Source organism: Heptranchias perlo, chromosome 5 (assembly GCF_035084215.1).
Source record: "Heptranchias perlo isolate sHepPer1 chromosome 5, sHepPer1.hap1, whole genome shotgun sequence".
Lineage (NCBI taxonomy): Eukaryota > Metazoa > Chordata > Chondrichthyes > Hexanchiformes > Hexanchidae > Heptranchias > Heptranchias perlo.
This window is the reverse complement of record NC_090329.1, coordinates 135306068-135331142: the sequence shown is the minus strand read 5'-3', so window position 1 is coordinate 135331142 and position 25075 is coordinate 135306068. Positions and strand designations below refer to the sequence as shown.

At 44.3% G+C, this 25075-nt stretch overlaps 1 protein-coding gene across 2 annotated transcripts in view; it reads right to left on the bottom strand.

Annotated features, from left to right (window-relative positions):
• The window catches only part of tjap1 (tight junction associated protein 1 (peripheral)), a 116327-nt gene that overhangs the window by 84734 nt on the left and 6518 nt on the right, over positions 1 to 25075 (bottom strand). The window contains exons 2-4 of one of the 2 annotated variants that reach the window (XM_067985232.1): positions 16342 to 16394; positions 5143 to 5242; positions 4436 to 4601 (exon numbers count right to left, since the gene is read on the bottom strand). In XM_067985232.1, the coding sequence (XP_067841333.1) occupies positions 4436 to 4564 (129 nt within the window). In that variant the 5' untranslated portion in view covers positions 4565 to 4601; positions 5143 to 5242; positions 16342 to 16394. The remainder of the gene's footprint in view (positions 1 to 4435; positions 4602 to 5142; positions 5243 to 16341; positions 16395 to 25075) is intronic. The other variant, XM_067985231.1, reaches the window with a different exon arrangement.

Here is a 25075-nt window from a genome sequence, read left to right as displayed (position 1 = left end):
AGTTAAATTAGCAATTACAAAAATCCAAATCATTTGAGTTCACTGCACCTAACATCCTCACCAATTATGCAGTCGAGTCAGTGCACAACTTGCAAGGCAGAAAACTGCCCTAATCTGCTCCACTCCATTTGGTTATGGTTGGTACAATATTTGCAAGCAGACTGGCTGTTACTGCAGACAGGATTTGAAATGGTTATTTACCTCCATCCTAGTAAACAGATTACACAGATCCACAGTCATCCCCAAGTCAAAAATTTAGTGTCCTTTTCTGTAACATGATTTGTTACATTACATAGAATCTACAGCGTAGAAACAGGCCATTCTGCCCAACTAGTCTATGCAGTGTTTATACTCCACATAAGCTTCCTCTCACTCCAGCCTCTTCCCACCCTGCCCCTGTACCTCTCTATTCCTTCCCCCCTTATGTATGCATCAAAACACTCTCACTTTCCCACGTCAATATTTTATACAGCCAAGTCCAAAATATTTCCTTAGTGGTCACAATCCAATTAAAAAATATTAAGAGCCACACATTAATTACAGTCAGTTATACTTAATATGAATAGAAGAACCAGGCCCATTCCTGCTAAACCTACCACAATATGTCCTAAAGACAGCCCGAGCAAATATTTTGCTCAGATTATACATTTAAGCAGCTTCCAGCACATATCAATATTCTTTTGCATCTCATGGCTGGAATAAGAAATATTTCTGCAATTTTCTCAGCTCATCTATTGAAGGCACTAACTCATGCTGGGGTACAGTCCCCATGGAGCAGTACAATTCCTCAGGACCTCACCCAAATAACCATTCCTCAAGTATAAAAAGAGGCAAACTTAAATGTTGTTGGACCATTTAGTTAAGAACACCACAGCCAACCGAGATCCAATCATACCTTCCAGCAGGGGTCAGTGGACAGCAATGAAGAGCGGCAACCCGAGCTAATTTTTCTCTTCCCAATTCAGAGGCACTGAGGCCAATTATATAGTGATCACCACCCCCACCCCACCCAAACGAATTCCATGGAACGAGCTCAGCACAAACCAGGGATTAAATCTGGGATCTCCCCCCTCCATGGAACGAGCTCAGCACAAACCAGAGATTAAATCTGGGACATCCCCCTCCATGGAACAAACTCAGCACAAACCAGAGATTAAATCTGCGATCTCCCCCTCCATGGAATTAGCTCAGCACAAACCAGAGATTAAATCTGGGATCTCCCCCTCCATGGAACAAGCTCAGCACAAACCAGGGATAAAATCTGGGACATCCCCCTCCATGGAACAAACTCAGCACAAACCAGGGATTAAATCTGCGATCTCCCCCTCCATGGAATTAGCTCAGCACAAACCAGAGATTAAATCTGGGATCTTCCCCTCCATGGAACGAGCTCAACACAAACCAGGGATTAAATCTGGGATCTCCCACTCCATGGAACGCGCTCAACACAATGCAGGGATAAAATCTAGGATCTCCCCCTCCATGGAATTAGCTCAGCACAAACCAGGGATTAAATCTGGGATATCCCCCCTCCATGGAACGAGCTCAGCTCAAACCAGGGATTAAATCTGGGATCTCCCCCTCCATGGAACGAGCTCAGTCAAACCAGGGATTAAATCTGGGATCTCCTCCCTCCATGGAACGAGCTCAGCTCAAACCAGGGATTAAATCTGGGATCTCCTCCCTCCATGGAATTAGCTCAGCACAAACCAGGGATTAAATCTGGGATCGCCCCCTCCATGGAACGAGCTCAGCTCAAACCAGGGATTAAATCTGGGATCTCCCCCTCCATGGAACGAGCTCAGCTCAAACCAGGGATTAAATCTGGGATCTCCTCCCTCCATGGAATTAGCTCAGCACAAACCAGGGATTAAATCTGGGATCTCCCCACTCCCCTTAACTAGCTCAGCACAAACCAGGGATTAAATCTGGGATCGCCCCCTCCATGGAATTAGCTCAGCTCAAACCTGGGATATCCTCCCTCCATGGAATTAGCTCAGCACAAACCAGAGATTAAATCTGGGATCTCCCCCTCCATGGAACGAGCTCAGCTCAAACCAGGGATTAAATCTGGGATCTCCCCCTCCATGGAACGAGCTCAGCTCAAACCAGGGATTAAATGTGGGATCGCCCCCTCCATGGAACGAGCTCAACACAAGCCACGGATTAAATGTGGGATCGCCCCCTCCATGGAATTAGCTCAGCACAAACGAGGGATTAAATCTGGGATCTCCCCCTACATGGAATTAGCTCAGCACAAACCAGGGATTAAATCTGGGATCTCCCCCTCCCTGAAATCATCTCAGCACAAACCAGAGATTAAATCTGGGATCTCCCCACTCCCCTTAACTAGCTCAGCACAAACCAGGGATTAAATCTGGGATCTCCCTCTCCATGGAATTAGCTCAGCTCAAACCAGGGATTAAATCTGGGATCTCCACCTCCATGGAACGAGCTCAACACAAACCACGGATTAAATCTTGGATCTCCCCCTCCATGGAATTAGCTCAGCTCAAACCACGGATTAAATCTGGGATCTCCCCCTCCATGGAATTAGCTCAACTCAAACCAGGGATTAAATCTGGGATCTCGCCCTCCATGGAATTAGCTCAGCATAAACCAGGGATTAGATCTGGGATCTCCCCACTCCCCTTAACTAGCTCAAACCACGGATCAAATCTGGGATCTCCCTGATCTCTATATATATCAGGACCAGACCGGAATGTGTAATTAACAGTCATTGGGGAATTGAAAAGATTTAACCTTGAATCAATTAATTGAGATTAGCAACACTCAATTTGTATTTAACAGGATGTCGGATAGTTTCTAACAAAATGTGCAGTAACATGGAGTGTGTCATAAAACCCGAAAGGATTGATAAAGATGCAATACTTCCATGCAGCATCTGTTAACTATCAGTAGATATCTCTAGTGCATCTTGCTAAGTGCACAGGTAACATCTCATCACAACACATTAGTATTGTTCAAAGGTTCTCTCAGAAAAATGTTCATCAGTTCACCACTTCAAATGAGAAGCCTTAACCCACCAAAAATCAGAACATTCTGATTCGTGCATTTCTGAGCCCCTTACCTTATTTCGCACAATGATGGATGCCATTTGCAGAGCAGCCAAATGCCTATCCTGATCTGAATGCAGAGATGGGTTTAAATCAGCTCGACACTTCTCAGCAATGTCCTTCTGTCCCACTTCAGCTCCTAGATAATGGGGCTGCATGCAGTCTGCACAGGTTTCAAATCCATCCTCTTGATTTTCTCTACCCAACCTGGTCCTTTTTGGCTCTCCCTCTCTACCTGTTTCGAGTGCCTCTGTTGTACACTCGGGACATCGGTCTATGCTGCCTCTCCGAACATCAGTAACGTCTCTCTCTGTGCTGTGGTGCATCTCGGTGCGATCTTTCCTCGCTATAAACTGTTTCCCAATTGTTCTAGGACTTGTTGCTCTCCCCATATTCTGCCACCCTTTCCTGGATTGAACTCCAATTTCCACGCTGTTCCTTTGTCCCTCAGACACATCTCTGCTTCCACCGGAACCCTTCACCATCCCATCTCTTCTCGTTTCTTGCATTTCCCTCTTGCCATGCCTTGACTCTGGACCCAAATCTCGGCTCAACCCCGGAGAACAGCGGCTCATCGTTTGTCCTTTTACCCGAGTAGCTCCTAATGACTGAAGATTGTGTGGACTCAGCACTCTATAGGTGATCTCATCCAGGAATTTGGAAAACTTTAGTTTTTCTTCTATGATCTCTGTGCTTGGCCCCTGGTGCCTACCCTGTGCTAAACTGAATTGCAACGATGGTTTGCCTTGCACAGAGGCTCTTCTGCCCTTCTGCCCTTTTGGCAATTGCTGAGAAGGATAAATTGACTGGTCTGTCCTATTTCCGGCTAACGTTTCTGCAGACCTGGCCTTACGTAGACTTTCAACCGTAACACCCAGCATGTTTGACTGTTTGAGAATTCCTTTGCGAGGCAGCTGAATCTGGGAACTATCCAGCTCCCTTGGAGCCAAAATTTCAGCGGGCTCTTTAAAGGCTAAACTACACCCCAGACTCCTGGTTTTCAGCGAGTGTCTGAAGTTTTCATCCTCATTCGTGGAAGCCATGAGAGTCTCTTCACTTTTACTCAGAAACCTCGTTAAGCTTTGCACTGTTGACTTCAGATCATCATCACCTGACTGTTTGCCCAGTTTTTTACTGCAAAAGCCCAGAGGAGACAGGTTCCTAATACCCAGCCTATTAGGAAAAGGGGACTCCTCTCTTTCACTGCTGGAATCCTGAGAGCAGAGAGGAGAAAAGTGGGCTTTTGATGCTTCTGAATTTCCCACACTCTGCTGCACTCCTAAACCTGACTCACCAATGGTGTCCGTGTAACTGAATCGTCTGTGCTGATGTACAGGCACATGTCTGTTCTCAGTTACCTGACTTGGCTCGGATGCTAAGGTTGTCCCATCTAGCTCATCCCTAAAAACTGGTGGCTCGTGCCGATTCTCCCGGTGCTGAGGTGGTGCCTTTCTGTATGGCTTTCTTGATGTCGGTGTGTTACTCATGTTCGGGTGCCCGAAGCTTCACTCCCCACCGCACGACCTAATAAACCAAAAGCAGAGGGGTTACAAACATTTAGCTGAGTGAAAGTAGTTAGAAAATGACAGTGCTTTAAGTAGATTTTTCCCCTGCCCAGTGCTGCAATGAGTTGTCCTGCTCAACTGACAAAATGATGGAAATAATCGTTATACGTGCATTGCTGCAGGAAGGGCAGTGAGAAGACCTGTTAATACAAATAACTGTCAAAAGGACGTCAATTCATGTGTACTGCCCGCACAGATAGAGGGAGCACAAATGCCCCTCTCAGCTAAAAACTGAACAGTTGACATCAAGAGAGCATTGATTGGCAGCAACACTTCATTGATCAAACTGTCTGTGGTGCCAATATCAGGACAGTCTGTAAATGCGATTTAACCCATAAAATTAAACAGTCGCTCTTTTTCCTGTGTATTAAGCATTTTGTCTCTCATATCCACCAAGGCCAAGAGCTGTAATGTTAGTTCTTTTTCCAAACTCAGCCTACAGTGTATTAGGTTCCCTCTATCATTTGAGCTGCAGTAAATTCTGCTTAAAGATACATAACCTGATGATTTTGTCCAAATGGTCGAAGGTACATCAAGCTGTATATTAATCTCATTTCCTATCTCAGCAGCAGCGACGTGGAATCGCAGTGGAATTTGGTCCTGAATCAAAGATCACCCAAAGTCAGTTAATGAGTCAGCTCAAGGCACACAACCACACCTGGATTACATTATACAATATTTTTTAAATTTGTTTTTGGGATGTGGGCGTTGCTGGCAAGGCCGGCATTTATTGCCCATCCCTAATCTTACTAGGCCACTTCAGAGAGCAATTAGGAGTCAACCATGTTGGTGGGAGATTGGAGTCATGTATAGGCCAGACCAGGTAAGGATGGCAAGTTTCCTTCCCTAAAGGACATTATTGGACAAGTTGGGTTTTTACGACTATCTGACAGCTTCATGGTCACTTTTACTGTTACCAGCTTTTTATTTCCAGTTTTTTTTAATGAACTGAATTCAAATTCTCAAGCTGCTGTGGTAGGACTTGAACTAATTTTCTATAGATTCTCAATCCAGGCCTCTGGGCTACTAGCCCATTAACATAACTATGCTACTGTACTTAGTAGTTCTGGTCACTATACTACAGTAAAGATACTCAGGCATTGGAGGCAGTGCAGAATACTGATACGTAACTCAAGGTACTGAGCTACAGGGGATGGTTTACTCTGAAGAGAAGGTTCAAATATTTAAGATCCTTAAGAGATTCCTGAAATGTTCAATATTGCCACAAGCTCTCGAACCAGGAGACCTGGTTAGATGGAAGATGCCCAGACATTTAGATTTAACAATTTTCTGCAGAGGAATGTAGACACATGCAATGGCTGCTCAGGGAGGTAGCTATTGTGGAAACAGTTGAGAGGATTAAATAGATATTTGAGAGAATGGGATTGAAGGTATTAGGTTTTGGAGTGGCCGCCTGACTTCAAAATGTTACTGAGGGGAGAACAATTGTCAAATCACATGATGACAGAACCTACCCTGGGGACCTGGATAATTAGGGAAATTTCATAGGAGTATATCACAGTTACAGCATCCTGCTTTTAAAAATGGTATTAAACATTAAAGAAAAGTATTAGAGGGTGAGATCTGAAGTACTGTCAATTAAAATGTACGCCCAATAATGGACAAATGAACATTCAAGCAGGGAAAAAGAATCTATTGTTTCAATTACCAATGTTAATTTGTTTTCTAAAGTCAGACATTGACGTTAATAACTTCCATATCACCGCCCAACCCCCCCACTACCACTGGCTGCTAAGAGGAGCTCCCTCTGGTCTTCATCATACTATCGTAGTATGATACAGCACAGGAGGCTATTCAGCCCATCGTGCCTGTGCCTCTTTGAAAGCTATCTAATCAGTCCCACTCCCCTGCTCTTTCTCCGTAGCCCTGTAAATTTTTCCCTTCAAGTATTTATCCAATTCCCTTTTGAAAGTTACTATTGAATCTGCTTCCACCACCCTTTCAGGCAGCGCATTCCAGATCAAATCTCGCTGAGTAAAAAATGTTTCCTCATGTCACCTCTGGCTCTTTTGTCGATCACCTTAAATCTGTGTCCTCTGCGTACTGACCCTTCTGTCATTGGAAACAGTTTCTCCTTATTTACTCTATCAAAGTTGTTCACGATTTTGAACACCTCCATCAAATCTCCCCATAATCTTCTCTGCTCTGAGAACAACCCCAGCTTCTCCAGTCTCTCCTCATAACTGAAGTCCCTCATCCCTGGTACCATTCTAGTAAATCTCTTCCGCACCCTCTCGAAGGCCTTGACATCCTTCCTAAAGTGTGGTGCCTAGAATTGAACACATTATTCCAGCTGAGGCCTAACTAGTGTTTTATGAAAGTTTATCATAACGTTCCTGCTTTTGCACTCTATCCCTCTATTTATAAAGCCCAGGATCCCATATGCTTTTTTTTAAAAAAAAACAACCTTCTCATCTTGTCCTGCCACCTTCAAAGATTTGTGTATGCGCACCCTCAGGTCTCTGTTCCTGCACCCCCTTTAAAACTGTACCATTTTGTTTATATTGCCTCTCCTCATTCTTCCTATCAAAATGTATCACTTCACACTTCTCTGTGTTAAATTTCATCTGCCGTGTGTCTGCCCATTTCACCAGTCTGTCTATGTCCTCCTGAAATCTATTCCTATCCTCCACATTGTTTACTACATTTCTGAGTTTCATGTCATCTGAAAACTTTGAAATTATACCCTCTATAAGTCATCAGTCTATATTAAAATATTGTTTTCAGCCTGGGCGTGCTGTTAGCACATTTTAAAGCCTAGTTATACCACATGGTTTGTATCAAGAAGCCACATCAGCCTGAAATGTCAAACCACTGGATTATGAGTGTGAAATTACCCAAACCACATTTAGGCAAAAGGTTGAAAGCCCACCTGCAAGAGACAGCATCACACCACACTACATTCCAGCAGACTAGCCCATGCCGACACACCCTGTATTGCTCGATGTAGGTACTGAGGCTGAGCACTGGAATACACAATACCCTAAGACAATTGCAAAATACTGCGGATGCTGGACATCGGAAATTAAAACAGAAAATGCTGGAAATACTCAGCCGGTCAGGCAGCATCTGTGGCGAGAGAAACAGTTAATGTTTCAGGTCCATGACCCTTTTAATATAGACTGATGACTTATAGAGGGTATAATTTCATCAGAACTGGAAGATTTATGAGATTAATAGTTTTTAACCAAACACAGTGTCAGGGAACAGGGGACGGGGTGCAACAGGAAAAGAACAAATGGGAAGGGAGGTCTGTGATCGGGCTGAAGGCAGGAATGATTAAATGACAAAAGGGATGATGGTGCAAGGCAAAAGTGACAAGAAACAAAAGTTAGTTACAGCAGAACAGCAGAGAGGGAGGGAAGCAAGGAAAATCTGGGAAAGAGGAGACGGCTCCCGTAGCCAAGGAATGTGGCAGAAGACAGGGATACTTTTATTTGGGACACCATAAACTGCTTATCTGCTTCAGTGAGCAAATGTTTGCACTAAATTAAAGACACATTAAATTAACATTACAACAGAAATAAAAAGAACTCAAATCTCTTGCTTTCCTCTTACATAGAAACATAGAAAATAGGAGTAGGCCATTCGGCCCTGCTCCACCATTCAAAATGATCATGGCTGATCGTCTAACTCAATACCCTGTTCCCGCTTTTTCCCCATATCCCTTGATCCCTTTAGCATTAAGAAATATATCTATCTCCTTCTTGAATACATCTAATGACTTGGCCTCCACTGCCTTCTGTGGTAGAGAATTCCACAGGTTCACCACCTTCTGAGTGAAGAAATTTCTCCTCATCTCGGTTCTAAATGGCATACTCCGTATCCTGAGACTGTGACCCCTGGTTCTGGACTCCCCAGCCATCGGGAACATCCTCCTTGTATCTAGTTTGTCTAGTCCCGTTAGAATTTTATATGTTTCGATGAGATCACCTCTCATTCTTCTAAACTCTAGTGAATATAGGCCTAGTCGACCCAATCTCTCCTCATACGTCAGTCCTGACATCCCAGGAATCAGTCTGGTAAACCTTTGTTGCACTCCCTCCATGGCAAGGACATCCTTCCTCAGATAAGGAGACCAAAACTGCACACAATACTCCAGATGTGGTCTCACCAAGGTCCTGTATAACTGCAGTAAGACATCCCTGTCCCTGTACTCAAATCCTCTTGCAATGAAGGCCAACATACCATTCGTCTTTCTAATTGCTTGCTGCACCTGAATGCTCACTTTCAGCGACTGGTGTACAAGGACACCCAGGTCTCGTTGCACCTCCCCTTTTCCCAATCTATTACCATTCAGATAATCTGCCTTTCTGTTTTTACAACCAAAGTGGATAACCTCACATTTATCCACGATATACTGCATCTGCCATGTTCTTGCCCACTCACCCAACTTGTCTAAATCACATTGGAGCCGCTTTGCATCCTCCTCACAGCTCACATTCCACCCCAGCTTTGTGTCGTCTGCAAACTTCGAAATGTTACATTTAGTTTCCTCATCCAAATCATTGATAGATATTGTGAATAGCTGGGGCCCAAGCACTGATCCCTGCGGTACCCCACTAGTCACTGCCTGCCACCTGGAAAAAGACCCGTTTATTCCTACTCTGTTTCTTGTCTGTCAACCAATTCTCAATCCATGCCAGTATATTCCCCCCAATCGCATGTGCTTTAATTTTGCACACTAACCTCTTTTGTGGGACCTTATCATGAGCTTTCTGAAAATCCAAATACACTACAACCACTGTTTCTCCCCTATCTATTCTACTAGTTACATCCTCAATAAACTCCAGTAAATTTGTTGAGCATGATTTCCCTTTCATAAACCCATGCTGACTCTGTCCAATCCCGTTAATGCCTTCCAAATGTTCTGTTATCACATCTTTTATAATACTCTAGCATTTTCCCCACTACTGATGTTAGACTAACTGGTCTGTAATTCCCTGTTTTTTCTCTCCCTCCTTTTTTAAATAGTGGGGTTACATTTGCCACCCTCCAATCTGTACGAACTGTTCCAGAGTCTATAGAATTTTGGAAGATGATCACCAATGCATCCACTATTTCCAGGGCCACTTCTTTTAGTACTCTGGGATGTAGATTATCAGGCCCTGGGGATTTGTCAGCCTTTAGCCCCATTAATTTCCCTAGCACTTTTTTTTTTATGAATACTGGTTTCCTTCAGTTCCTCCCTCTCACTCGACCCTTGGTTCCCTAACATTTATTTGTGTCCTCCTTTGTGAAGACAGAACCAAAGTATGTGTTTAATTGTTCTGCCATTTCTTTGTTCCCCATTATAATTTCCCCCTTTTCTGACTGCAAGGGACCTACATTTGTCTTCACTAATCTTTTTCTCTTGACATATTTATAGAAGCTTTTACAGTCAGTTTTTATGTTCCCTGCTAGTTTACTCTCATACTCTATTTTTCCCCTCTTAATCAATCTCTTTGTCCTCCTTTGCTGAATTCTGAACTGCTCCCAATCCTCATGCTTGCCGCTTTTTCTGGCAATTTTATATGCCTCCTCTTTGGATCTAATACTATCCCTAATTTCTTTTGTAAGCCACAGTTGAGCCACCTTTCCTGTTTTATTTTTGCGCCAGACAGGAATGAATAATTGTTGTAATTCCTGCACACGTTCTTTAAATATTAGCCATTGCCTATCCACCGTCATCCCTTTTAGTAAAGTTCCCCAATCTATCATAGCCAACTCGCACCTCATACTTTCGTAATTTCCTTTATTTAGATTCAGGACCCTAGTTTCGGATTCAACTCCCTCACTCTCCATCATAATGAGGAATTCAATCATGTTATGGTCGCTCTTCCCTGAGGGACCCCGCACAACAAGATTGTTAATTAATCCTTTCTCATTGCACAATACCCAGTCTAGGATCGCCTGTTCTCTAGTTGGTTCCTCAACGTATTGGTCTAGAAAACCATCACGTACACACTCCAGGAATTCCTCCCCCACAGTATTATTGCTAATTTGGTTTGACCAATCTATATGTAGATTAAAGTCACCCATGATTAATGCCCTCCCCTACATCTCCACTACTGTTTGGGGGCCTATAGACAACCCCCACCAATGTTTTCTGCCCCTTGGTGTTTCCCAGCTCCACCCATACAGATTCTACATCATGATTTTCCGAGCCAATATCCTTCCTCACTACTGCATTGATTTCCTCCTTTACTCAACGCCACCTCACCTCCTTTCCCTTTTTGCCTGTCCTTCCTAAATATTGAATACCCCTGGATGTTCAGTTCCCATCCTTGGTCACCCTGCAGCCATGTCTCCGTAATCGCAACGATATCATAACCGTTAATATCTATCTGCGCTGTTAATTCATTTACCTTATTGTGAATGCTCCGCGCATTTAGACGCAATGTCTTTAGACTTGTCTTTTTAAGATTGCTCGTCATCTTAGTTTTATTTTGCACTATGGCCCTATTTGTTTTTCACCCTTGTTTTCTTTGCCTTCCACTATTGCTTCTTCCCTTGGACAGGTCCCACCTTCCCCAGAACCAGTCCCAATGTCCCAGGAATCTAAATCCCTCCCTCCTACACCATCCCTGAAGCCACACATTCATCTGGTCTATTCTTCTGTTCCTATACTCACTAGCACGTGTCACTGGTAGTAATCCTGAGATCACTACCTTTGAGGTCCTGCTTTTTAATTTATCTCCTAACTCCTTAAATTCACCTTGCAGCACCTCATCCCTTTTTTTTAAACCTATGTCGTTGGTATCGATATGGACCACAACTACCGGCTGTTCACCCTCCCCCTCCAGAATTCTCTTCCATATCAGTCTATCGTCAGGCTTGACAGATCACCAGACAATAATGCTTCATAAAAGCATGTAGGTTACATCATATAGCTGCTTTATAGTGTCAAAAGAAATGATTCACAAATATTTGACCCAGGTGTACATACAAAGCAGAATAAACAGCAATTCTTCTGATCAGCTCAATAAAGAAACATTTTGCAATCTATCGAATCATAGAAAGTTACAGCACAGAAGGAGGCCATTCAGCCCATCGTGTCCATGACAGCCAAGAAAAGAGCTATCCAGCTTAATCCCAATTTCCAGCACTTGGTCCCTAGCCCTGTAGGTTATGGCACTTCAAGTGCCCATCCAAGTATCTTTTAAATGCAATGAGGATTTCTGCCTCTACCACCTTTTCAGGCAGTGAGTTCCAGACCCCCACCATCCTCTGGGTGAAAACATTTCTCCTCAGCTCCCCTCTAATCCTTCTACCAATTACTTCAAATCCAAGCCCCCTGGACACTGACGCCTCTGCTAAGGGAAATAGGTCCTCCCTATCCACTCTATCTAGTCCTGTCATAATTTTATATACCTCAATTAAATCTCCTTTCAGCCTCCTCTGTTCCAGTGAAAACAACCCCAGCATTTCCAATCTTTTCTCATAGCTAAAATTCTCCAGTCCTGGCAACATCCTCATAAATGTCCTCTGCACCCTCTCTAGTGCAATCACATCTTTCCTGTAATGTGGTGACCAGAACTGTACGCAGTACTCTAGCTGTGGCCCAACCAATGTTTTATACAGTTCTAGCATAACCTCCCTGCTCTTATGTTCTATGCCTCGGTTAATAAAGGAAAGTATCCCGCATGCCTTCATAACCACCTTATCTACCTGCTACCTTCAGGGATCTGTGGACATGCTCTCCAAGGTCCCTCACTTCCTCTACACCTCTCAGTATCCTCCCATTTATTGTGTACTCCCTTGCCTTGTTTGCCCTCCCTAAAGGCATTACCTCACACTTCTCTGGATTGAATTCCATTTGTCACTTTTCTGCCCACCTGACCAGTCCATTGATATCTTCCTAGTCTACAGCTTTCCTCCTCACTATCAACCACACGGCCAATTTTTGTATCATCTGCAAACTTCTTGATCAAGCCCCCCATTTTCAAGTCCAAATCATTAATATATACCACAAAAAGCAAGGGACATAGTACTGAGCCTTGCGGGACCCCAATGGAAACAGCCTTCCAGTCGCAAAAACACCCCGTCAACCATTACCCTTTGTATCCTGCCACCGAGCCAATTTTGGATCCAACTTGCCACTTTCCCTTGAATCCCATGGGCTTTACTTTTTTGACCAGTCTGCCATGAGGGACCTTATCAAAAGCCTTGCTAAAATCCATGTAGACTACATCAAACGCGCTACCCTCATCGACCCTCCTTGTTACCTCCTCAAAAAATTCAATCAGGCTAGTCAGACACGACCTTCCCTTAACAAATCCACGCTGACTGTCCTTGATTAACCCGTGCCTTTCTAAATGACGATTTATGCTATCCCTCAGAATCGATTCCAATAATTTGCCCACCACTAAGGTTTGACTGGCCTGTAATTACTCGGTCTCTCTCTTTCTCCCTTTTGAAACAACGGTACAACATTAGCAGTCCTCCAATCCTCCGGCACCACGCCTGCATCCAGTGAGGATTGGAAAATGATGGTCAGACATTACTTTTCATTGTTTTGCTGAGAGAGAAAACAAACTGCTGAGGCTGGCAAATGTCCTTTGTCATATCCATCCAGAGTCCCACGGTCATACAAACATCTTCCGTTGCAGTGGCTATTAGAACTTCAGCACTTTAAGCTCCTTGGATACACAACTTTAGATGTGGTCTCAGGGCTGTCTGATTTGAATGCCAAACAAAAGGTGGATCACCAATAAAGTTTGAAACTCAGCACTGTAGCTTAATCCTAAAGTATGCAGGGAACTACCTAACTTTAGTAAAGGTCTTCCTTTATCCTTCACACAAGGTTTCTTGCCTCCTTCTGTTCTTAACTCCAACTTATAGATATGGACATCAACATTTACTTTTGACAATTTTGAAAATTCTACTTGTGAGCAAAAACAAGCAGGCTGATGGCCCTGTGGGCTGATTCCATTGAAAAGACTTGTGCGAGTGCTGCCTGATGCACAGTGGTTAGTTGCACTGCGTGGTAAGGAAGGCAGGCAGATTAAAAGAAAAGGCAGGCAGGAAGGAAAGCTTGAAACTCATCGTGTCGCCAGAATCACCCAAAGAGCGCCACATACGATGAATTACTTTGAAATCCTGTTGCTATTTCTATGTAGGCAAATACAGCAGTCATTTTTTGCACAGCAATGGGATGAATGACCAGTTAATCTGTTTTTGGTGGTTTTGGCCAGAATACTGGGAGGATTCTCTGCTCCTGTTCAAACAGTCCCATAGGATCTTTGATGTCCACCATTACCCGATGGAGAACAGACAAACAGGGCCTTTGTTGAACATCTAACAGGATAGCACCTCTGACAGTGCAGCATTTCATCTTCTGGTATGCCTGGTGCCTTCTCCCAGCACACTTTTCTACACTCCTCATTGAGCCATGAGGTTACAGACTGTGGTGGTATACAATTCTGCCGACGCTGATAGCCCACAGCGCCTTATGGATGCCTAGGTTTGAATTGCTAGGTCTGTTCTTAATCTATCCCACTTAGCACGATGTTAGTGCCCTACGACAATAGTGTGTCCTCAGTGTGAAGACAGGACTTGGTCTCCATGAAGACTGTGCAGTGGTCATTCCTACCAATATGGTCATGGAGGGACACATCTGTGACAGGCAGATTGGTGAGAAAGAGGTCAGGTACGTTATTCCCCTGTATTGGTTCTCTCACCACCTGTCGCAAGTCCAGTCTGGCAGCTATGCTCTTCAGGACTTTGCAGGGTTGACTTGCCCATGTTTCACCTGAAGCCTTGAGGCTTCATGGAGTCCAGAATCAATGTTGAGGACTGTATGTCACTGTGGCCCCACCTGTCGTAGGTCTGAAGTGCCAGTGGGACAGGACACACCCAGGGATGGTTAAGAAGGAGTCTGGGACATTGGCTTATACCTATGATTCTGTGAGTATGACTATGTCAGGTTGTTGCTGGACTAGTCTGTGGGACAGCTCTCCCAATATTGGCACCAGTTCCCAGATGTTAGTAAGGAGGACTTTTCAGGGTTGACTTGGCTGAGTGTGTCTTTGTCATGTCCTGATTCAATGCCTAGGTTGCAGCTGAGAGGATCATCTGAATTCATTCTAGTTATTTGTAGTAGTTTGATACAACATAGTGGCTTGCTAGGTCACTTCAGAGGGCAGTTAAGAGTCAGCCATGTTTGGTGTGGGACTGGAAACACATATGGGCCAGACCGAGTAAGGACATTAGCACAATCACAATAACTGAATTTGTTGTTTCAAATTGTTCCAGCATCAATTTTATTTCTGATCCTGTTGAACATATAGCCGTGTAGACAAAGTTTAGGTGGAACACAACAGATTAAATAACTTCCATCAACATGATTAAACTTATCCATACAATTCTCTCCATTTTTATTCCAGCTACCAATCCTTGTGTTAGGGGTCTGGTAGTGAGTTTTAGTGCTTCTATAACGGTCAGTTTTTTGTTCACTCCTTTTTTCCAATTTTTGTATAATTTTTGCCTACTGTTAATGATCTGCCAGTAGAAAGAGGGACTCGAGAATGGAAAGAGCAAAGACAGGGAGATGAGTGGAGACACAGAAGTAGGGGGTGAGCAAAAGACACAGACTGAAGTAGGGAATAAGAAAGTGATGCTTGGGGAGTTGTAGAGATCTGAGGCATAGTTATGGCCATTTGCCTGTCCAATGGAACCTAACTATATGCCTGTCAACTGTTAGTCGGGGCCCTGACAGGTAGCATTCAGGAACAGGTAAAAGATTCAGGACAGCACATTAATTTTTCTTGTGCTTGTCGGCTGAGGAGTGAGGCTACTCCATTCTTCAATGTGTGTTTGCTAACAGTGGGGAAGGTGGGACTTCCTTTTGATACAAGATGAAAAGTTGGGAGTTGGGATTATATTTGAGCATTGTGTTTTTTTAAAAACTGCCTCAACATTGCTGAGTTCACTCGAACTCCCAGATCCCTTTGAGCGTCTCTCTTGGCTAATCTTCCCACTCATTCTTTTGCCCAATGTTAAATCCTTCACATTTGTTGGTATTAAATTTAATGTGCCAGCTGTTCGTTGTGTAAATGATCCAAGTACTGTGCTTCTCTTATTTTACTGTCATCTGCAAATTTGACTCTCATATCTGTTTTAACATGTCATGATTTAAATTTTCCTCAACATTCGATATTTGCTGTCAAGATGAAGGAATTTATTTGTTTTCATCCATTTAACTTGCTTAGTGCCTGTGCCACATTAACCTCAAAATCCTTTATAGAATGCTTGATGTACAATTGGATATTATATCTGTTATCCTCTTTAGCAGGGAAAATGGAAGAAATGGACAGAATCCCGAGTAGAGGATTACAAGCCTGGTGTCAAGGCAGCGGGCAGACTATTGCTTCACAGTCAATTCTGGAGCCGAAATGGAAGTAAAATTGTCAGTGCTGAGACAATATTCGACTTCTACATGCCTTGTAGTAAATATACAGTATTTACTAATGGTACCCGAGACATCTACTGGCAGACCGCACTAATCATTGACAGGGTGTTCAATGTGAACACCTTTGATCCTTTCTCTGCTCCAGTGAAATAGCAGCTAGCCATTCACATTTGCTGGTTCTACTTTTTGAATAGATGATCAGGAGATCTATTACTGCATGTTCAGCCATCCAATTAATTAAACATATTAAACAAAAATAAAGGGACTCATTTTGAATAATGTTTACCTTTCAAGGCAATGGAACAATGTCTTCAGAAACAGGATCTCAATACACAGCATCTGTGAGGAAAAGAAAGGAATCGGCTCAATTATTCTTGAAAATTGAATGTTTTCGCCCCATTTCTCCTTCAAGTCAGCCATCTGTTCCCCAACTTCCTTTAGTTGAGGTCACTGAAGGCCTTTCTTTAGTGTACAACTCCCACCTATTCAGCAATTTAACAAGACAAAAACAAAAGTGAAAAAAAGTTTAACTTTTTAAAAAAAAACTTGTTCTCTTAGTCTTTGGCAATGTTGCTGGCATAGAAACTTTTCAAAAAAAGGAATAGGTTCATCCCTTTTGGATTTACAAGTCACATTTTCAAACAAGTCTTTACCTGCTCTAAATATTCCAGATGGTAGTCCTCAGCAGTGATGCTGTCAGAATCATTGAAATGGATTGTACTTTTCTATGTTCTGCAATGTAACTGTATCCTCCTCTTTCACATCGGGCTGAAGAAGCATCATGCACAGTTTGCAGATGGACAAACTTTCAACTGCTCCTCAGGCAAATTTAGGGATTAAAAAACAGGAAAATCCTTCCTGTTTTGACTACAATAAATTATTTGATTTTACATATTGTTTTACTGGGCACTGAATCTGACTCACATGGTTTACTATTCGAAGGTTAAATTTCAAGAATCACTTGAAGTAGTTCACCAACATAGGCTGCTGCTGCTTCTGCTGGTGCAAAAACACCTTATACATTTAGTGCTTTCGACAGCAGTTAGATCCACTTTAAAACTGCCAGCTTCCACATGCATCGCTGAATTGATAATACTAACAAACCACTTCCCAGGGATCCTAAAGGGTGGGGAAGGAATGTACAGCAAATTCACTCCCTTACATTAAATAGGGCAAGAGCAAGCATTTCAGTCTCAGCCAATCAGCAGCCAGAAAAAAAATCATCACTGTCCACATTTACACTAAGGCGCAGGCTGATGTGACCCCCCTGGGGCCGCGCGCCACCCCCCTGGGGCCGCGCGCCACCCCCCTGGGGCCGCGCGCCACCCCCCTGGGGCCGCGCGCCACCCCCCTGGGGCCGCGCGCCACCCCCCTGGGGCCGCGCGCCACCCCCCTGGGGCCGCGCGCCACCCCCCTGGGACCGCGCGCCACCTCCCTGGGACCGCGCGCCACCCACCTGGGATCGCGCGCCACCCACCTGGGATCGCACGCCACCCATGTGACCTCTCTGGGATCACACGCCACCCATGTGACCTCTCTGGGATTATCCAAAGCGAAGCAAGTACTGCAGCATCAACATGAAGAGCTTGCTGCTGACTTTGACGCTGCTATCAGTGGGAAACCAGTCATTTACATATTCTTAAGAGTTTAACCAGATGATGCCACATGCAGTTTAGAATCCCAACTAAAGATTTTCTATTTACAAAGATGCTTGACTCATCCTTGTGTCGTATAAATAAATAGAGCTGCTGCACAGTGAAGGATTTCGTAAGCTCTTGTAGCTTTTCACTTGCAAGGTATTTGATGAACAGCTTACTTTCCCAATACTAAAGTGCCACTAAGGTGCTGGCAGTTTTTCTTCCCATTTAAGCTGTGCTAATTGGGAAGCACATGCCACACAGTTTTGTTGCAGAGTTCATGGATACTAATACAGACAATAATAAGAACTGTTTGACGGTTCCCCTGCTGCTTTCCCGAGATTTGGTACTTTAGTTATGTGGATAGACTGGAGAAGCTGAGGTTGTTCTCCTTGGAACAGAGACGGTTGCAAGGAGATTTGATTGAGGTATTCAAATTCATGAAGAGTCTAGACAGAGTAGATAGAGAGAAACTGTTCCCATTGGCGGAAGGGTCAAGAACCAGAGGACATAGATTTAAGGTGATTGACAAAAGAACCAAACATGAGGAAAAACTTTTTTGCAGAGCGAGTGGTTAGGATCCAGAATGCACTGCCCAAGGGGGTGGTGGAGGCAGATTCAATCAAGGCCTTCAAAAGGGAACTGGATAAGTACTTGAAAGGAAAAAATTTGCAGGGCTACAGGGATAGAGCGGAGGAGTGGGACGAGCTGGATTGCTCTTTCATACGGAGACGGATTCGATGGGCCAAATGACCTCCTTCTGTGCTGTAACAGTTCTATGATTCTATAATTCTAAGCCGTTTTGTGCATATCGATGGCCATTAATATGGTTTCCTGAATATTCCAGCAATCCCCGACTACAAAATCTAAAACACTGAAGTCTGCCGATAAAATGCTAATGAAAGATATTTGTGGTGGTTGTCGGGTGCCATGAGAGCTGTGCTCAACTATAAACCTACAATCAATGTTTTCCCATTTCTGTTTTGCAGTGTTCCCACTGTCCCTATTGATTCCATTGGATTGTGGTCCACGTTACACCACTTCTAATAGCCACCCCAAGTACTCGTGAAAAGTCAGCTCCTCGGCACTGAGCTCACTTCATTTATAATCTACGTAAAACCAAAAACTACAGATGAGCAGGGGAGAGATCGATACACAAGAGCAGAGGAAAGAATCATTTACAATCGGGTTTTCACTCCATTCCTGATACTTTGTGCACGATGGTAAATATTAGTGACAGCGCCCACTTTGAAACTTAGGTAGAGTACAATGCAGTTATTAAATCCATTTCAGCCCATTGCACTGTAATATGTCATTGTGCTGAATGAATCTCAGCTCATTCACATCACCAGTAACATTTCTCACTGGATACAAAAGACAATTTCCACTGCTTGAGCTGGAAAACAAACAACTGAAAACAAAATGCAAAAGTAAAGCAATGTTTACCTATATGATCTGAACCACAGCAATATATGTACGACACTCCCACACCTCTTCACCAGATGAAAGGGTCACTGAAAATGCATAAATCAATTCAATATCAGAGCCTTACTGAGCCAGTGGAAATTGCAAAGCATTTCCATAATTTCACATCAGCGATGGACACCATTATTTTACACTACTTTCCTTCCACACCTCCTTCATATTTCTGCTCTGTACCGTTACTATTTCACAGCTATTCATAGTGATTAAAACCAGCATAAATCCACACCTAGGATTAAACATCCTGCAAATCACTAATCTATAATCAGGTTTGTACTACAATTTCCCTGTTTGCCGGATCAGTAACACACGACACTTGTTGGACACAATAAAATTAAAAGCACCGGGCATCAGGTGCAGCATGTATTAGATGCGGAGTGAAGTTATTTTTTTTTTAAAAAGTACATTTCCTTCCGACAGTTCTAGCATTAGATGATTGGTCAGAACTACATGCTGTAGGATCACACCATAACAGTAATGATGTAAATTTGGCTTCTAGGAATTACTGAGACAGTTCAGAAAAATTAGCAAGGACAGACAGATGTGACATTGGAGACCACCTTTTCGTCCCTCCTGTTTCTCTCTCCCATCTACCCATATTAAAAACTGGGATTCAAAGTACAGATTGAAAAGCTGTTTAAAAAATGAGGCATTTTCAAATATCACAATCCAACAGCTATAAGCAACCAACTAAATATTCCAATTATTTTAATGACGGACTGAATATTCAATAAGCTACAGTGAAATAGTCATTAAAAGTGAACTCTGTCTTCCATATTAACATATAGCCATCAAAATGAAGTGCCCAGGTCACCACAATGGTATTTTTTTACCCACTCCACACAGCAGCTGCCTGTCTTTTTTTAATTCGTTCATGGGATGTGGGCGGCGCTGGCGAGGCCAGCATTTATTGTCCATCCCTAATTGCCCTTGAGAAAGTGGTGGTGAACATCACAAATCAGAGACTGAAATATCTGACTGCTCGCTCAGTTATGAAATGCCAGTGGTCTCCTGAAGAAAAGTTCTCACAGCCACATCAATAGTGCATACAATATTGTGCCATGCACATTCTGGTTGGCACCACGACGGTGATTAGTCAATTAAAATCTGTAAAGTTTATTCACTAATTTGCAAGAACTGATGAGATTTTCAACAAGTACAACAGACCAAAGGATTGTACTTTTATGGCTGGAGAGTTCTCAGTTGGACTTACCTTGGTTAAACCACAAAGAAACTGTCAAACATTAGCTTTGTCCCAACTGTAAGCTCCCTCTTAATTCCGAGCAAGACTGCATTTTGATGATGTAGCAATTTCCTCCACTCACAGAACTTAAGTTCAAATAATGATCTCCTGTTATTGACTAAAGTTCAAAGTGTCGAGCAAATCTTATTACATACAGACCAAGTTTCGTTAACTTCTCATTGGACATGGGTTGTTAGGGGTTGAACCACTGATCATTGAGTCATATGATTTTTCCTTTCCGCACCAACTAACCCTCACATGACCTCATCAGCTACGAGAGTAAGGCAGTCCAGTTGACAACCAAGAAGCAATTATAGCAAGGCGAGAAGTCCTCAACTTCTTTCCTTCTCCAAGTGTCAGATTAGCTCAGTTGGCAGCACTTGTCTGAGTCAGAAGATTGTGGATTCAAATGGTAGGGCGCTGGGGAGAGTTATAGAACAAAGAGATCTGGGAGTACAGGTTCATAGCTCCTTGAAAGTGGAGTCACAGGTGGATAGGGTGGTGAAGAAGGCATTCAGCATGCTTGGTTTCATTGGTCAGAACATTGAATACAGGAGTTGGGATGTCTTGTTGAAGTTGTACAAGACATTAGTTAGGCCACACTTGGAGTACTGTGTACAGTTCTGGTCACCCTATTATAGAAAGGATATTATTAAACTGGAAAGAGTGCAGAAAAGATTTACTAGGATGCTACCGGGACTTGATGGTTTGACTTATAGGGAGAGGTTGGATAGACTGAGACTTTTTTCCCTGGAGAGTAGGAGGTTAAGGGGTGATCTTATAGAAGTCTATATAATAATGAGGGGCATAGATAAGGTCGATAGTCAAAATCTTTTCCCAAAGGTAGAGGAGTCTATAACGAGGGGGCATAGATTTAAGGTGAGAGGGGAGAGATACAAAAGGGTCCAGAGGGGCAATTGTTTCACTCAAAGGGTGGTGAGTGTCTGGAACGAGCTGCCAGAGGCAGTAGTAGAGGCGGGTACAATTTTGTCTTTTAAAAAGCATTTGGACAGTTACATGGGTAAGATGGGTATAGAGGGATATGGGCCAAGTGCAGGCAATTGGGACTAGCTTAGTGGTATAAACTGGGCGACATGGACATGTTGGGCCGAAGGGCCTGTTTCCATGTTGTAAACTTCTATGATTCTATGATTCTATAAATCCCACTTAGGGACTTGAGGGCGCAATCTCAGCTGATATTTTAGTACTGTACTAAAAACCTAAGAAATAGGAGCAGGAGTAGGCTAGAAGGCCCCTCAAGCCTGCTCCGCCATTCAATCAGATCATGGCTGATCTACAACCTCAACTCCACTTTCCTGCCCGATTCCCATATCCCTTGATTCCCTTAGAGTCCAAAAATCTATCGATCTCAGCCTTGAATATACTCAACGACTGACCATCCACAGCCCTCTGGGGTACAGAATTCCAAAGATTCACAACCCTCTGAGTGAAGAAATTTCTCCTCATCTCGGTCCTAAATGGTTGACTCATTATCTTGCGACTATGCCCCATAGTTCTAGACTCTCCAGCCAGGGGAAACAGTCTCTCAGCATCTACCCTGTCCAGTCCTCTTCGAATCTTACATGTTTCAATGAGATCACATCTCATTCTTCTAAACTCCAGAGTATAGCACTCATTCGACTAAATCTTTCCTCATAGGCCAACCCTCACATCCCAGGAATTAATCTCGTCAACCTTGGTTGTACCTCCTCGAAGGCAAGTATATCCTTCCTTAGTTAAGGGGACCAAAACTGTACACAGTACTTCAGGTGTGGTCTCACCAAATCCTTGTACAATTGCAATAAAAGTGTGGTACTGAGGGAGTTCATGAAGCTCATGACATTGCTCATGGTAAGTCAGATTGCACTGTTCGAAAGAGTAGAGAACTGGGGGAGATGGGCCATCTAAAATTAAAAAAAGCTTTTGTGATTTTAACAAGGAACAAACAATTTGAGGCAAATTTTTTGAATTCATTCATGGGATGTGGACGGCGCTGGTATGGCCAGCATTTATTGCACATCCTTAATTGTCCTTGAGAAGGTGGTGGTGAGCCGCCTTCTTAAATCGCTGCAGTCCGTGTGGTGAAGGTTCTCACACAGTGCTGTTAGGAAGGGAGTTACAGGATTTTGACCCAGCAACGATGAAGGAACGGTCATATATTTCCAAGTCAGGATAGTGTGTGACTTGGAGGGGAACGTGCAGGTGGTGTTATTCCCATGTACCTGCTGCCCTTGTCCTTCCAGATGATAGAGGTCGTGGGTTCGGGAGGTGCTGTCGAAGAAGCCTTGGCGAGTTGCTGCAGTGCATCTTGCAGACGGTACACACTGCAGCCACGGTGCGCCGGTGGTGAAGGGAGTTAATGTTTAGGGTGGTGGATGGAGTGCCAATCAAGCGGGCTGCTTTGTTGTGGATGCTGTCGAGCTTCTCAAGCGTTGTTGGAGTTGCACTCATCCAGGCAAGTGGAGAGTATTCCATCACACTCCTGACTTGTGCCTTGCAGATGGTGGAAAGGCTTTGGGGAGCCAGGATGTGAGTCACTCGCCTCTGACCTGCTCTTGTAGCCACAGTATTTATGTGGCTGGTCCAGTTAAGATTCTGGTCAATGGTGACCCCCAGGGTGTTAATGGTGGGGGATTCGATGATGGGAATGCCGTTGAATGTCAAGGGGAGGTGGTTGGGGCGGTAATTGGCTGGATTGGATTTGTCCTGCTTTTTGTGGACAGGACAATTTTCCACATTGTCAGGTAGATGCCAGTGTTGTAGCTGTACTGGAACAGCTTGGCTAGAAGCGCGGCTAGTTCTGGAGCACAAGTCTTCAGCACTACAGCCGGGATGTTGTCGGGGCCCATAGCCTTTGCTGTATCCAGTGCACTCAGCCGTTTCTTGATATCACATGGAGTGAATCGAATTGGCTGAAGACTGGCTTCTGTGATGGTGGGGATATCGGGAGGAGGCCGAGATGGATCATCCACTCGGCACATCTGGCTGAAGATGGTTGCAAACGCTTCAGCCTTGTCTTTTGCACTCACGTGCTGGACTCCGCCATCATCGAGGATGGGGATGTTTACAGAGCTTCCTCCTCCCGTTGATTGTTTAATTGTCCACCACCTTTCACAACTGGATGTGCAGAGCTTTGATCTGATCCATTGGTTGTGGAATCGCTTAGCTCTGTCTATAACATGTTTAGCATGCATGTAGTCCTGAGTTGTAGCTTCACCAGGTTGGAATCTCATTTTTAGGTTCGCCTGGTGCTACTCCTGGCATGCTCTTCTGCACTCCTCATTGTACTAGGGTTGATCCCCTGGCTTGTTGGTAATGGTAGAGTGAGGAATATGCCGGGCCATGAGGTTACAGATTGTGCTGGAATACAATTCTGCTGTTTCTGATGGCCCACAGCACCTCATGGATGCCCAGTTTTGAGCTGCTAGATCTGTTTGAATCTATCCCATTTAGCACGGTGGTAGTGCCACACAACACGTTGGATGGTGTCCTCAGTGCGAAGACGGGACTTCATCTCCACGAGGACTGTGCGGTGGTCACTCCTACCAATACTGTCATGGACAGATGCATTTGCGACAGGTAGATTGGTGAGGACGAGGTCAAGTAGGTTTTTCCCTGGTGTTGGTTCGCTTCCCACCTGCTGCAGGCCCAGTCTGGCAGCTATGTCCTTCAGGTCTCAGCCAGCTCGGTCGGTAATGGTGCTACCAAGCCACTCTTGGTGATGGACATTGAAGTCCCCCACCCAGAGTACATTCTGTGCCCTTGCTACCCTCAGTGCTTCCTCCAAGTGGTGCTCAACATGGAGGAGGACTGATTCATCAGCTGAGGGAGGGCGGTAGGTGGTAATCAGCAGGAGGTTTCCTTGCCCATGTTTGACCTGATGCCATGAGATTTCATGGGGTCCAGAGTCAATGTTGAGGACTCCCAGGGCCACTCCCTCCTGACTGTATACCACTGTACCGCCACCTCTGGTGGGTCTGTCCTGCTGGCGGGAGAGGACATACCCAGGGATGGGTATGTCCTGTTCCACAACCAACGGATCAGATCATAGATCTGCAACCCTGCCACATCCAGTCGTGAATGGTGGTGGACAATTGAACAACTAACAGGAGGAGGAGGCTCTGTAAACATCCCCATCCACAATGATGGCGGAGTCCAGCACGTGAGTGCAAAACACAAGGCTGAAGCGTTTGCAACCATCTTCAGCCAGAAATGCCGAGTAGATGGTCCATCTCGGCCTCTTCCCGATATCCCCATCATCACAGAAGTCAGTCTTCAGCCAATTCGATTCACTCCACATGATATCAAGAAACGGCTGAGTGCACTGGGTAAAAAGACTATGGGCCCCAACAACATCCCCACTGTAGTGCTTAAGACTTGTGCTCCAGAACTAGCCGCACCTCTAGCCAAGCTGTTCCAGTACAGCTACAACACTGGCATCTACCCGACAATGTGGAAAATTGCCCACGTATGTCCTGTCCACATAAAGCAGGACAAATCCAACCCGGCCAATTACCGCCCCATCAGTCTACTCTCAATCATCAGCAAAGTGATGGAAGGTGTCGTCGACAGTGCTATCAAGCGGCATTTACTCACCAATAACCTGCTCAACGATGCTCAGTTTGGGTTCCGCCAGGACCACTCGGCTCCAGACCTCA